At 39.7% G+C, this 16227-nt stretch overlaps 1 protein-coding gene across 1 annotated transcript in view; it reads left to right on the top strand.

The window, feature by feature from the left end:
* LOC137626464 (ras-related protein Rab-43-like) overlaps nt 1-14842 on the top strand; it is a 36500-nt gene extending 21658 nt beyond the window's left edge. The window contains exons 4-6 of the mRNA XM_068357478.1: nt 6181-6279; nt 8684-8841; nt 12210-14842. Coding sequence (XP_068213579.1) covers nt 6181-6279; nt 8684-8841; nt 12210-12317 — 365 coding nt within the window. The 3' untranslated portion in view covers nt 12318-14842. The remainder of the gene's footprint in view (nt 1-6180; nt 6280-8683; nt 8842-12209) is intronic.
* Nucleotides 14843-16227: the final 1385 nt, after the last annotated feature.

Raw genomic sequence — 16227 nt, 5'->3', positions numbered from 1 at the left:
CCAGCAGTTCCACCTGCCAGGCGTACGATGTTGAGCCACGTGCTGAGTTTGCTGTTCCCTGTGGTGTTCAGCCTCCGCCTTCCTTAAGGCAACCTTTACATTGGGATCAGGAGGATTATACCTCTCTTCCTCCGCCTCCACTTGCTGCTCCACCAGTGATGCAACACTCGGTTGAGGTACAACAACCTCTCCCGTCCATGAGTCAGTCTCCTCAGCTCTCGCTGCAGCGAGCTCAACCCTCCACAAGGCAAGCACCACAACACCTTAGCCTTACGCCTCAGGAGCCTCAGCTTGCGAGACATTTACCTTGTTCTGCGCAGCCTCTTCCTCATCGCGCTCCGCTCACACCACAGGAACTGGAACTTGCTACTCCGCTTCCGCCAACCGCTCAGCAAGCGCAACCCTTGGGTTCAACCACTCATGCTAGGAGTCAGCCTCCTCCACCCATGCGCCTTCCTTCTGCTTGTCTTTTATTCAGCCTTTGCAGACTGAGCCTCAGGTGTTCCCTCATCGGAGTCTTGAAGAGGAAACCACAACTATTGTTGTTCCAGCTTCTGCTGTTCAGCATACCTTACCTCCATTTTCATACCATGGTTTAAACCCCATGCAAGCATGCATAAAGCACTCTAGCACTGGTCATGGAATTTCTGAGAAATGTTAAACGCCATGCACACGCTCTGCTTTCCTTACAGCAGGCTCTGCTTACAGCAGGCTCTGCTTACTACATGCTCAGCATACAGCATGCTCTGCATTCAGCATGCTCTGCATACAACATGCTCTGCATACAGCATGCTCTGCATTCAGCATGCTCTGCATACAACATGCTCTACATACAGCATGCTCTGCATACAGCATACTCTGCATACATCATGCTCTGCATACCTTACCGCATGCTTCTCAACACATCTTGGGTTGTTGCCAACTCACTAGACTGTCAAGCAGTTTCATAACGTTGCCTTCTAGTCTGCTGCTTTTGCACCAGTGAACCCTCACTCAGAGAACTTAGCTTTTTTAGGATAAGGTCCCTGTAGATGAGAAAGTTCTTTTCTCCCTCCTTCTGATATTCCCTTGAGGACTCTGTCATTTGGAGGGAGCCTTTAGCTGCATAACCTCTTATGGACTTTTATTTAAGCATAACATGCTTACAGGGAAGGTAATGGTTCCACTTCAGCCGCTAATCCCGTCTGTTACCACACCTGCTCCCATAGACCTTGAGCTGTGTTGCATGACATGCAGTCCAAGCTTAGTCCTTGTTAGAGGATTTTTTGTTTACGGAGTCAATGTGTCACGGGGAAGACGTTCAACAACCAACAGAAGGGACTTGTTGTGACGCAGTGCGGCTACCTCAGCAACCCGTTAAGGAGTTGTCTGTACGACCCAGACAGTCTAGACAGATTCGGGTTGTCACTGTACTTCCTCGCTTGCCCATGATTGACAGTTTACAGACTGTGCAGCAGTATCATGATCTTGTGTCCGGCTCCGTCAGACGACTGGCTTTTAAGAGCTCCCACAAGTCGTCGCTGTCTGGAGATTTTCAAATGGACTATGGATCTGACCAAGGAACTGGGCCTCCTGGTCAATTTTGAGGAGTCTCAGCTCGTTCCATCCCAGACCATTGTCTCCTTGGGTATGGATCTTCAGAGTCGAGCTTTTCGGACTTGTCCGTCGGCCCCAAGGATCTTCCAAGCCCTAGAATGCATCCAGAGCATGCTGAGAAGGAATCGATGCTTAGTCAGGCAGTGGATGAGTCTAACAGGGACACTTTCATCGCTGGCCCTGTTCATCGAGTTAGGGAGACTCCACCTCCGCCCCCTTCAGTATCATCTAGCTGCTCACTGGATAAAGGACATGACGCTAGAGACGGGCTCAGTTCCTGTTTCCGAAGAGATGAGGTCTACTCTAACGTGGTGGAAGAACAGCATTCTTCTCAAGGAAGGTCTACCATTGGCTGTTCAGACCCCCGACCACCGTCTCTTCTCGGACGCATCGGACACGGGCTGGGGTGCGACACTGGACGGACAGGAATGCTCGGGAACATGGAATCAGGAGCAAAGGACACTTCACATCTATTGCAAGGAGTTGTTGGCAGTTCATCTGGCCTTGATAAACTTCAAGTCCCTCCAGCTTAACAAAGTGGTGGAGGTGAACTCCGACTACACCACAGCCTTGGCTTACATCTCCAAGCAGGGAGGGACTCATTCGAGGAAGTTGTTCGAGATCGCAAGGGACCTCCTCATTTGGTCAAAAGATCGAAAGCTCACGCTGGTAACGAGGCTCATTCAGGGCGATATGAATGTCATGGCAGATCGCCTCAGCCGGAAGGGTCAGGTCTTCCCCACAGAGTGGACCCTTCACAAGAATGTTTGCAGCAGACTTTGGGCCCTGTGGGGTGAGCCAACCATAGATCTATTCGCTACCTCGATGACCAAGAGGCTCCTCTTGTATTGTTCTCCGATTCCAGACCCAGCAGCAGTTCGCGTGGATGCCTTTCTGCTGGATTGGTCCCATCTCGACCTGTATGCATTCCCGCCGTTCAAGATTGTCAACAGGGTACTTCAGAAGTTCGCCTCTCACAAAGGGACACGGCTGACGTTGGTTGCTCCCCTCTGGCCCGCGAGAGAATGGTTCACCGAGGTACTGCAATGGCTGGTCGACGTTCCCAGGACTCTTCCTCCTAGAGTGGACCTTCTGCGTCAACCCCACGTAAAGAAGGTACACCCAAACCTCCACGCTCTTCGTCTGACTGCCTTCAGACTATCGAAAGACTCTCAGAGCTAGAGGCTTTTCGAAGGAGGCAGCCAGAGCGATTGCCAGAGCAAGGACGACATCCATTCTCAGAGTCTATCAGTCTTAATGGGAAGTCTTCCGAAGCTGGTGCAAGGCCAATGCAGTTTCCTCAACCAGTACCACTGTAACCCAGATTGCTGACTTCCTGTTACATCTAAGGAACGTAAGATCCCTATCAGCTCCTACGATCAAGGGTTACAGAAGTATGTTGGCAGCGGTTTTCCGCCACAGAGGCTTGGATCTTTCCTCCAACAAAGATCTACAGGACCTCCTTAGGTCTTTTGAGACCTCAAAGGAACGTCGGTTGTCCACTCCAGGCTGGAATCTAGACGTGGTCCTAAGGTTCCTAATGTCATCAGGATTTGAACCGCTCCAATCAGCCTCTTTTAAGGACCTCACATTAAAAACTCTTTTCCTCGTGTGCTTAGCAACAGGTAAAAGAGTAAGTGAGATCCACGCCTTCAGCAGGAACATAGGTTTCACATCTGAAACGGCTACATGTTCCTTGCAGCTCGGTTTTTTGGCTAAAAACGAGCTTCCTTCCCATCCTTGGCCTAAGTCGTTCGAGATCCCAAGCCTGTCCAACATGGTGGGGAACGAACTGGAGAGAGTACTTTGCCCAGTTAGAGCTCTTAAGTACTATCTAAGAAGGTCAAAACCATTACGAGGACAATCAGAAGCCTTATGGTGTGCTATCAAGAAGCCTTCTCTACCAATGTCTAAGAACTCAGTTTCTTACTACATCAGGCTTCTGATTAGAGAAGCAAATTCTCATCTGAAGGAAGAAGACCTTGCTTTGCTGAAGGTAAGGACACATGAAGTGAGAGCTGTGGCTACTTCAGTGGCCTTCAAACAGAACCGTTCTCTGCAGAGTGTTATGGATGCAACCTATTGGAGAAGCAAGTCAGTGTTCGCATCATTCTATCTCAAAGATGTCCAGTCTCTTTACGAGTACTGCTACACCCTGGGTCCATTCGTAGCAACGAATGCAGTAGTAGGCGAGGGCTCAGCCACTACATTCCCATAATCCCATAACTTTTTAACCTTTCTCTTGAATACTTTTTATGGGTTGTACGGTCGGCTAAGAAGCCTTCCACATCCTTGTTGATTTGGCGGGTGGTCAATTCTTTCTTGAGAAGCGCCAAGGTTAAAGGTTGTGATGAGGTCCTTTAGTATGGGTTGCAGCCCTGTATACTTTAGCACCTTTGAGTTGATTCAGCCTCCCAAGAGGAACGCTGCGCTCAGTAAGGAAGACGATCTTATTAAAGGCAGAGTAACGGTTCAAGTCGACTTCCTTACCAGGTACTTATTATTTCATTGTTATTGTGGATAACTGATTATATGAAATACGGGATACTTAGCTATCCTTTAGTCTTGTACACTGGTTTTTCACCCACCCCCCTGGGTGTGAATCAGCTACATGATTATCGGGTAAGTTTAATATTGAAAAATGTTATTTTTATTAATGAAATAAATTTTTGAATATACTTACCCGATAATCATGATTTAATCGACCCTCCCTTCCTCCCCATAGAGAACCAGTGGACCGAGGAATAATTGAGGAGGTGTCAACAAGAAGTACTTGAGTACCTGGCCACAGGTGGCGCTGGTAAATACACCCCCTTCTAGTATTGTGATAGCTGGCGTATCCCTCCATAGAATTCTGTCGGGCAACGGAGTTGACAGCTACATGATTATCGGGTAAGTATATTCAAAAATTTATTTTATTAATAAAAATAACATTTTTTGTCAATATAACCTATTACTGTACAGTTTTCTATTACATTGCTTCACTAAGTTCTAAGTTCAGTACTGATTTATGATGTCAATATGTTACCTTTGCTAAAACTTGCCTGTCCTCAAATCTTTATGCTGAGTGTATCAGTGTTTGACCCACTAGATTCTGTAATTACACATATATTCAGGCATGGGATTCAGGTTAGGCGTATCCTAGGACAAAATTTATCAAAATTTAACTCAAACAACTTGACTTGCAAACAGCTTCTTGGAACAAATTAATATTACTATAAGTGCATGAGATTATATGACCACTTATCATTCTTTAACTCATAGGATTTATATTAAGAATTTATCCTAAAATTGAATAAATGTTGATGCAATGTAAAGTTAAAAAGTTTGACTACAAAATATAGAATGACCAAACTTAATGAATGGAAAGTTACAGGCGTTGAACATTGCACCAAAAAACGATGCTTCCAGATACCTCTGTGTTGGCTGGCTCCAAGTTTCCAAATTCCAGACAACGTATTGGTCGTGTCCTGCTTCATTTGCGTGCCATTCTCACGGAGTTCCTCTGTGGAGGGTTTTCCGACGAGATTTGAATTGCGATAGAGACTGTAATTTTTAGTATGTTCGATGCTGTTAGATTTGTAAGGGTAAAAATGTTCTGTGAATATAGAGTATAGACAGTGCATAGATTGTGTAGCACGGAACCCAAGCTAGGACCAAAGGTGACCAGGCAATGGCTGCTAATAACTCAGTAGGTAGACCTATTTCAACCCTCCCCAACCTATCCGTATCTCACGGTAAGAGTAAGGTGGTGATATTACCATAGAAATCTATGAAGCTGTGAGTGGTTCTTGAACTCTGGCCCACATATATGAGCTATTGGTGATATCGCTAGGCTACTTAGAAAGTGGAATTCAACCTTAGACAGGAATTGATCTCGTATGGGGTGTTAATGTCATGGGTGCATCTCGTGGGATACACTGTAGGCATTTGTAAGGGTCTTTGCAGTACAATACTGTATTCCTTTAGCCCCTGGCTGCACTTCCTTTATATCCTTCAACTTATTTCCGTTCTGGCTTCCTTACCGTCATTATTGTTTCGACATCCTTTTAGCTTTCGATTAAGCATAACTGTGTGGTTTTCCCCAGTTCTACTTTGGTGTTGAATGGACTCACAGGCCCCAGCACAGTGCTAATTAGCCCAGATTCGTAAATCTAATCCAAAGGAATTGATACAAAAGCAATAACATCAGTGTTACAGTGAGGTATTACTCCTCAGACATACAGACTGTCAGGAAGAGTAATTCTGTATATATTTAGTTTCAATCCTTCTGTATTCTCTTCCTCTTCTATGGAAAACATAACGATGATAACTTGATGGCCAAAGAGAAATAGTGATTGTGAGTCTGTTGCTTTATCCATTCTTTTAAAAGTAGTTCCCCCTCGCCAAAATATCATTACCGAAATATCGGCATGTTTGTGTACGGCATGTGCTAACTTATAGAGTATATTTATTTATCAGGTAATGTCAGTGAGATCTCTTTAACCTAAACAAAAAGTATTAAAATATTAATACCCAGTTTATATGTCTCTAGGCTAATTCATGTTATTCTTTTCACTAAAGTGATTCGATGCCTCTTTACAGTGTACGATATCACCAAGAGATCGTCCTTTCTGAGCGTCCAGAGATGGATGGAAGAGGTCAGCCGATACACCCATCCCAGAGTTGCTATTATTCTTATAGGTAAGTAAAAGGATTGCCTTTCCTCTGTACATTTTCTGTAAGGGCTACCCCATATACGGGAGGCTCAATTATTGGTTCCTATAGCGAGGTATTTATTGTAGTTTGCATTACGAGACAAATTCTTTGCATCTCAATGGATTATCCCTTCTTATGCCCAGCTAAATTGCTTTCTGATTCGGCTTTTCATCCATTCGCCTTGGTCTCGACTCTGTCAGTTTCATTTATTTTTTTCTTTCTTCAATTTGCAGTTTTCATTCCAAGAAAACGTCCTGTGTTGGTCCTTTGTGTTAGGCACTGGGAATCGGTCATCATCTTGAATAGTTTTTGATTAGTACTTTGCAGTTTATGGTGTTAAATATGAAATTAATTCTTTCCCTCTCCTGTGTCCGATACATTTGCTACTTGAAGTCACATTGATTGATTTTTTTTTTCTTTTTTGTGCGTCTAGCCTTTGTTCCCTTGTTTCACATCCATTCTCATCACATCTCCAAACCATCCGAGAGATATATTTCTCTGCCGCTGGACATCGCCTGTTTCTGCCAGCTCCTCAGTCTTAATGTGATCATCTCGCAGCACTCTGGCCGGGAACCTCGGCTTTCAGCGCATGCCTTTTTAGAGTCACTGATCACATGAATGCACCTTAAGCCATTGCTGTTGCTTATACAGCCCCATCCCTCCTCTTACTTTACAGTCCAATGCAGCCTTTGCGTAAGTGGCATGAATTACTACTTCTGTATCTGCCTCTTTATTTTTGTCACAATAGGTTCTCCACCTCCATCTTATCCCCGTTTTCTCTTGTACATTAGAGCTGGTGTTTTCATCTTAAGAACACATCATGTTCTATAGAAACAACTCTGTCTGATACATTTGCTACTTGAAGTTGCATTTTTTTTTTTTTTTTAAGGTTCTCCACCTCCCTCTTATTCCCATTTCCACTTGCATATTTTGGGCACTGAAAATCTCACATTAGAGCTGGTGTTTTCATCTTAAGAACACATTATGTTCTATGAAAACATTTGTTTTTTTTCATACACGCAAGGCTGTGTCGCTCGTGTTACATCTGTTGCGTAGTCATTCTTCCATTTGCTCTCACACGTCACAAGAAAGATATATTCGGGCTGTAACGAACACTGGTTTGTTTATCGTCAAACCTCTCGCCTAAAGAACGAGTCTCGAAAAGGAGAGGGTTTGTATGATACCTGGAACAAGTCGGAGATCATGAAAGGAATACAGACCTAGAGTCCAACATACTATATGTCTGTATAATATATTCCAAATTAAACCATCCTCACTTTCTTGTCCTTGGTGCCATAGAAGAACTGGTGCCCAAAGCCATATTGTTCCTGCTTCTGCCTTCACACAAAATCTTGAATTACGGTAGGGTAACATCGCTATCTTTGTTGGTATCCTGCTACTTTCTGCCTTTGTAGTGTTAACCCTTTTACCCCCAAAGGACGTACTGGTACGTTTCACAAAAGCCATCCCTTTACCCCCATGGACGTACCGGTACGTCCTTGCAAAAAAATGCTATACAGTAAAATTTTTTTTTCATATTTTTGATAATTTTTTGAGAAAATTCAGGCATTTTCCAAGAGAATGAGACCAACCTGACCTCTCTATGACAAAAATTAAGGCTGTTAGAGCAATTTAAAAAAAAGATACTGCAAAATGTGCTGGGAAAAAAAAAACCCTGGGGGTTAAGGGTTGGAAATTTCCAAATATCCTGGGGGTAAAAGGGTTAAATGTATAGTTTGTCTTGGTGATTTTGTGTAATAATTTTTCTAGATCCACATTTATGTAATGTAATAATAATTTACGAGTAACAGGATGTGTTCCCTGTTAAAATCACCGTTGTTGATTTGTTCCTCACTTTTGATATGTTACTTTTGATATGTTCCTTGCATCTGGGAGACCTAACTAGCGGTGGATGGTCATACCTCGCTGAAGAGTCTCTTGGCTAGTTTCAGCTTTGGCCGAAATATCTACTGTAAGGAGCACAAGGTTTGTGTCAGGAAAACTACAAAATGTTTCCAAATTTATCATTTAACGCCAACACAGTTAAAGTTAAAAAGTTATTTGATCTTGGTAAGACAAACTACCTTATCATGATAAGTTTTTTCTCTTTTACACACACAGAGTACAGTTAATTTAACAAAATAGGTGTAGTTATTATTCGGATGTAGTTAAACATAGTCAATTGTGCTTTTATCCTCTTGAAGGGCTCAAGTGAAAAGATGAACACACGAGTAATTTAAAGCTACATTATCCCAGTAGGTCAGCAGGACTTTACCAAGCATAACGATAGGAAAGAGTAAGGAAGCTTTAAGTAGTATTGTCCCTAATTCTGTTAGAATAGCTTACCACTATAATTACTTTTAAGTCATGTCTACGGAATTCCCCGCAGGTAACAAGTGCGACCTCGAAACACTACGAGAAGTTGAATTTGAAGAAGCGGAGGCCATGTGTGAAGTTGTTCCCGAGATTATGGCAGTTATGGAAGTGTCCGCGAAGGACAACACAAACATCGAGGATACGTTCTCACACTTAGCATCGGAATTGAAGGTGAGTTTTCTTTCTTTGATCGTTGTCCGTAAGCTCTTGCCCATTTCTGTTTAAATTGCCTGGAAGTCTGAAATGATATTTGTTTTCCCTCCTGTCTTATGTTGCAGGTTTTCATACAAATAATACAGTACTGTATTGCATTTGCTTCTATGTTGTTGTTATTGATGAAAGCTAACTGAAGGGGGTTTAATAGAGAAAGCGGCCTGACATGTAACAAGAAAAAAGAATTGAAGAAATCATATAGAGAAATAATAAAAAAAGAGTAACAAAGTAAAATGTGTAAAATAAATAACGGATGAAATGTGGCAGAAAAAATTAAGTTTCAAAGATCCATCATTTCAGCGACATAATGGACAAATTCATTCCACTAGGAGGAGGGAAGAATTTTCGGCACAATTTCCATTGGGGTAAAAATATGTTTATTGTTGAACATTTGTTATAGTTTACTAATGCCCAACTTTAAAAGACCCCGTTGGCAGGAGGTAAAGTCCTTACTCTGCTTGGCCCACTGTTGGCTTTGGTCTCTTGCGTGTTTTTTGGTTCACTCCCAGAAAACCAGCCCAGGAAAAACCGTTTTTTATGTATAGTACAAGTCACTGGCTTACTCTTTATATTTGTGTAATATTGTTTGTTTAACAAAATCGGCTAGTCGTATTTTTACCGAAGAAGGCCTTACCCTGTGTGAGAGAAGTTGAACAGTTCAGTTAGAAGGGACTACTTTAAAGGCTAATGATGATTATTTTTTTAAATGCATATCACAGTAAGTGGCTCGTTAGTACTGTAGTTTATTATTTTTCATAAGTATGAGGAAGTGCTTTGGGCAAATTGGTATAGTTACCCTATTAGCAAATGGTTCTTATTTTAGCTGTAGCCCTGCCGATTACCTTCAAATTTCTATTAACTCTAAATATCTCGAATTTTCATTTCTGTTGCTAAACGTCCGTTGCTAAAAAATCCAGAATTTATATGCCGAAAATAATCATCTTTTATGGAGTTTGACATTTGCAAGACCCTAATTGCTTGTTACCATGGAAATTTTGGGCACTAAGGACCTGGATCACACACACGTCTACTTGTATTATATTTAACTATCTACGCAAATGCTTACAATTACACACATTCGCTTGTAACTATTCTGTTTTACCTTCAATAAGTTACAATTACACACATTCGCTTGTAACTATTCTTTTTCACCTTCAATAGCTATCAAACCTATCCTTATCTATTTTTTTATACAGCGGATATTGTACTACAATTGCTACAAATAGTTTTTGAGGCGCAATTGACATAGTTGCTCTTCATAAGTTATCTGCTGTTTAATTATTTACTTATTTATATATATATACATGGAGTGAAGGAAGCTCTGGGTGATAGGAGGATAGATGTGAGCGAGGCAAGAGAGCGTGCTAGAAATAGGAATGAATGGCGAGCGATTGTGACGCAGTTCCGGTAGGCCCTGCTGCTGCCTCCGATGCCTTAGATGACCGCGTAGGTAGCAGCAGTAGGGGATTCAGCATTATGAAGCTTCATCTGTGGTGGATAATGTGGGAGGGTGGGCTGTGGCACCCTAGCAGTACCAGCTGAACTCGGTTGAGTCCCTTGTTAGGCTGGGAGGAACGTAGAGAGTAGAGGTCCCCTTTTTGTTTTTGTTTCTTTGTTGATGTCGGCTACCCCCCAAAATTGGGGGAAGTGCCTTGGTATATGTATGTATGTATGTATAATTTGATCAAGTTTAAATAGTTGTTATTTTCTGCACTGTTGCTTTTCCTCTTTGGGGCGACGACTTGTTAATCTAGTATTCTCTTATTCCAATTACTGCTGTAACCTGGCTTGCGAGAATGATGTGTAGCCTTTTGAGAAAAACTCCTTCCGGAGAAACCTTACAATAGTCTACCTGTGCAAATTAATTACTTTCTAATTTTTTAAACTTTATTAGCTCTGTCCTTCTCTGTTTGTATAAGTTCCAATTATTATTATTAGCTAAGCTACAACACTCGTTGGAAAAGCAGAATGCTATAAGACCAATGGCTCCAGCAGGGAAAAATAGCCCAGTGAGGAAAGGAAATATGGAAACATAAATTAGTGTGCATGAGTGTACCCTCACGGAAGAGACCTCTAACCCAAGACAGTGTAAGACCATGGTCTAGAGACTATGGCACTACCCAAGAATAGAGAAAAATGTTAGTTTATTTATTACCGTATATACTCGTGTAATGTTCGACTTCGTGTAATGTTCGACCCCCCCTATTTTGCCTTCAAAATCATGAATTCATCATATACCTCATGTAATGTTCTAGTCTTGATTTTGGCAGTAGGCTAGAGGTTATGTCTCAATGGTCTTTTATCTCCAGCATACCATAATTACCAACAAAGTAGGGGTTATGCCTAAGTGCGATAAACAAATGTATACTGTAAAACAAATCGGAACAACACCTAAATACTAACTACTGTTTGTTTACAATAACAATGGAGTATTCAGCGTACATTTTCTAGCGAACAGCCGATTATCATCACCGCCTAATAGCTTTCAAAAACAAGCAAACACTACAAGTAGCAAAGAAAATTAGTTCATCGTATTGCGTAACAAATTACCATTACTGGTAATTGCAGGTAATTACGGTAATTATAATTACCCGTTATGCTAATCATTTTTTTTTTCCTCACAGTATATATGAATAAGAATTTACTCATAACCCATCAAGATGTCTACCAAGAAATATAGAATATTTACTGCAAAATTCAAGCTTCAAGTTATTGCAGCCGCTGAAACGACAAATAACGTTCAAGATGCCAAAAATGTTTGGAGTTACCGAAACTAGCGTTCGAACTTGGAGAAAAAAAAATGTGGATTCAATCAGGAATTTTTGGGGGGATTTATTATTAATATCAATTAAAATAAAATGAGCCTAATTTTTTCATTAACCATATCACGTTATAACATACACAACCCGACTGTTTGCTAGCTTCATACCTGCTGAGTTATGATAAAGTCATTACTCGTAGCGGAAAAAACTATTTATGATGGTTTAGGAAATAAAATCCATGCTAGTAATATGCGTGGTGTTAAATGAATATGGTTAGTACTGTATATATAGGCCTAGCCTGTGTTTACCTACCGGTAGGTAGCCTTTTATACGTGTAAGCATAGCCTACGATTACCTACCGGTAGGTAACATAGCCTAGGGTAATGTTCGCCTAGGCCTAGCTTACGTTTACCTACCGGTAGGCCAGAAATTTTTACTTTTTCAAATATATATCTCGTGTAATGTTCGACCCTTACTATTTTAACTGAAAAATGGGCCTTCAAAAATCGAACATTACACAAGTATATACGGTATCTAAATTCTAATCTATTTATTTTCTTCTAGTGCCGTCACGACTCTCTTCGGGACCTGCTCCATCCAGATAACATCAGGCTGGGAAATTCAGTGTCGATGAAGAAGTGGCCGCGCTGCTCTCTTCCGTGCGCGCAATGACTACGCACGTATGTGTTATGTTGATTTTAACGAGAAATTGTAACGGCAATAGCAACGTGTAGATTTTCCCTCTTGAGTTTAACCATTTTGCTTGGCGAAGATCTCAGTTTTTTTTCAAATGGTATCCCTTGGTAGAATATTGATACTGTAAAGTGTACAGTAATTTTTTTAATGTCTCAGCTGAGTTATAGGCATCTATATTGACGGAGTCTCTGTTACATTCATCTGTACGTACAGGAGATTTCGAAATGGTCTTTTTATAAGTTTAGCTTTAAATGTTTTGTTAGGCACAAGAGGTTAACGATTTTCCGAGGTGTGAGGTTGTGTTCACAGTGGTGTTTGGGCATAACGAAAAGTTTAAGACCTATGAAATAACCTTAACCGTATGTTGTTTTTTCACAGTTGGGTGTTAATTAAAATATATTATGTGTACAGTACATTTTAAGAGATTACAGTATTTGTTATAGCGGGCCACTTAGGTTAAAATCGTCCAGATTCTAAGACCATAGATCTTATTTCTTCACGTCCTTAAAAAAAGACGATTGGTTCCATCCAGGTTTTCAAAACTTGAAACTGTGATACATGAAATAATTTGTATTTAACGAATACTGAATCCTATTGATAACGTATTTTAAAACTTCGTGAATTTCCTTCCAAAACAAATTAGTTTAAAACTTTTTACAAATAGCCCTAATTATACTTGATTTTTTTCTATGAAGTTTCCAATACATATTTTAGTTTTGGTGAGTAGTTAATCTCAATTACACAATTTTTTAATTCTTTTTAAAATGGTCATCACCAAGTCTACAAAAGACCAGAAGCCAAGCACTGGATTTTGGCTAAACTTAAAAGTACAATGAATTGTAAATGTCACAATGTTTTTCGTAGCCCTTTCGCAATTCCGAAACGGGACTTCCGACCCCACAGACAGGGATCAGAGCGCAAAGAACAATCACGAACGTCGGCAGATATTCGTACCTTACTGTAACACAAACGGCAGTTTTGTAGTTACCTTTATTATAGTCGAGGAAATAATGTTACTAACTGGGAAATAATTTTGTCTCATTTTATTATTCTTTCGAAACCATAATCTTTATCAATTTTTTTACATTCCTGTTTTGTTTACAAGACGAAATATTATGGTAATTCTTCGTTATGTGTACTGTACTGTATTCTTATTTTGTTATTTAACTATTTTGACCTTCAGTTCTGTTTTATAATGAACGTTTTGTCTCTGTGGTGAAATCTATTTTGTACTTATTTGAATTAATATGTTACATTCTTCATTAATAATTTTTGTTTAGCGAGGGAAATAGGGTATTGTTTTCTCTGCTCATTTACACGACGGTAATTGCAATCTCAAGTTTTGTGGTTTGAATTGGGAGCTTGTCAATTTAGGGACCAATGGCTTCGATAGATCGATAGCAGTGGTAACAAGAGTACCAGGAGATGCTATAGCAACCTTGACTTTCTCTTCAGAAAGCAAGATAATTGCTAGTTGATAGTGGCAGCAGTAGGTGATAGTTGGATGTTAGAAAGCTAATTCTGTAATGAACAAAATAGGCAACTAAAAAGTTGCAGGCTTCTATTTGCAGATATATTTTTAGTTTTGAAAATTTTGTTGTACTGAATTCCTCTCTTTCATTTGAATTACTGTATGACAAATAATGATGGAACTTTGCTGGTTCAGTTAGAAGCCCTTGTTGCGTTTGCATTTTAGAATGGCTATAACGTAACGACGAGAACAAGTGCAGTATCGAGTTGATGAAATACATTGCTTGTTCCTTCAGAGCCATTGATCTGAACGGCATAGAGGACGCAAGCGAGGTAGTCAAAACCATTTTGTCAACTTGTCTAGATCCTTGAATAAGAAATCGGTAATTAATTGTAGTACTGGATCTCTGAGTCTCACCATGTTGAAATTAACTCGAACAATTAAAAACCACTACAAAAATAAAAATCATTAAAGTTTTACGTAAATTACAGTGTTCCCTTCAAGTAAAACTATGTGGAACATCACGACATTTCAGGATTACGGTATGGAACCTTATTTCTAATAAAAAATATCCATGATCTATCGCCAGTATCGATAGCTTCGTTGCTAACTAGTTTTATAAATAATTCTTCTCATAGTGCAAATCATTGAAAACATGGTTTATAAATATTACTCGGAACCATCCAATATTGCAGGTCTATATCGGGAGGAGGTCCTTAACTTGCGAACTTTTGGAGATAATAATCTGGCTGAAATCTTATGTCTCTGATATTGTATCAAAAGTTCATAACGAAATACTGTAATGAAAACAATTTTAACCCTTTTACCCCTAACGCTATTTGGAACTTTTCAACACTTAACCCCCAGGTGTTTTTTCTTTTTCAAGTACATTTTGCAATATATTTATTTTCTAAATGGCTCTAACAGCCATAATTTTCATCATAGAGAGGTCAGGTTGGTCTCATTATTTTGGAAAATGCCTGAAGTTTCTCATAAAGTTATCCAAAAAATGTAAAAAAAAGTTTTTTTCAAGTACCGGTACATCCATGGGGGTAAAGGGATGAGTTTTGCGAAACGTACCAGGACGTCCATTGGGGGTAAAAGGGTTATATAATTTAATGCAATAAGCAAGATAACATTTGCAATATGAAATTAGACTATTTGTTGACTTGCAGCTGAAAATCATAGACATGCAAGTTTCGTTAATCCTACCCTAAGCCGAAATTTAACAAAATTAGACTTGAGAACAGCTTTGAAACCTGTAAGTTTGCAATTTGAGGACTCTCTATACTGTAGGTATATTTTTTTCCATTTGCGCAGCAGTTTTCTCCCCTTTCTCCCCTGCCTTTTAAGGGACAAGGTTGAAGCATTTAACCCCTTTACCCCCAGGCTATTTGGAAATTTCCAACCCTTAACCCCCAGGGGGTTATTTTTTTTCCCAGCACATTTTGCAGTATATTTTTTTTAAATTGCTCTAACAGCCTTAATTTTTGTCATAGAGAGGTCAGGTTGGTCTCATTCTCTTGGAAAATGCCTGAATTTAAAAAAAAAAAATTATCAAAAATATGAAAAAAGAAATTTTTATAGCATTTTTTTTGCAAGGACGTACCGGTACGTCCATGGGGGTAAAGGGATGGGTTTTGTGAAACGTACCAGTACGTCCTTTGGGGGTAAAAGGGTTAAGGGACAAGGTTGAAGCATTTAACCACAGCGAGATTCATCATATCCATTGTCGACTAGTACCGATGGCCATAAGAGTTAGTTAGTTCATTTTTATTAGATATATTAATGATATTAACATTAATAATTATCATAGTTAAGCTTTAATCTATAAACTAATAAGTTATAAAGGTTACGATTCCTATATATATTTCATGGAAAATTATAGGAAAAGTGATAGAAATGATTTCTTACAAACCGGAATGTTTTTATTTTAGGTTTTCAGATTCATTCTATTTCATTTGTCCCATATGTTAAACTCTTCTTTGTTTTGAATTGAAGTTAAGAACTCCCTCTTGAAATATATGTATTTTGGAATCAAAAGACTGACCAATTGTATTTAGGATCAAGGCTCGGGTATCCGAGCGAAGAGGGCCATCTGGAGTTGAGGTACGGAGGTGTAAAAATGTCATAAAAAATCTGTCTTTAGTAATTATAACTTGTCTGTATTTGAAATTATAACTTGTCTGTATTTGAAAATAGAGTTTTGTGGAGTAGAAATCGTATCATAATGAACTTGACGATACGGTATATTTAAAAGTAACGTTGGAAGCTTATTTTATAGTCCAATACATCAAAGTGAAAACATTAACAGGTCTGTAGTTATTATGAATGATAAGTTGGACTAAATGTAACATGCAATGAATTTGAGTTAGTACATTCTGTGTGAAAAGTAGGTATTAATAATCCTTTACA

The sequence above is a fragment of the Palaemon carinicauda genome, chromosome 34 (genome assembly GCF_036898095.1).
Source record: "Palaemon carinicauda isolate YSFRI2023 chromosome 34, ASM3689809v2, whole genome shotgun sequence".
Lineage (NCBI taxonomy): Eukaryota > Metazoa > Arthropoda > Malacostraca > Decapoda > Palaemonidae > Palaemon > Palaemon carinicauda.
The sequence above is the reverse complement of the archived record's forward strand: the minus strand, read 5'-3'. Positions and strand labels throughout refer to the sequence as shown.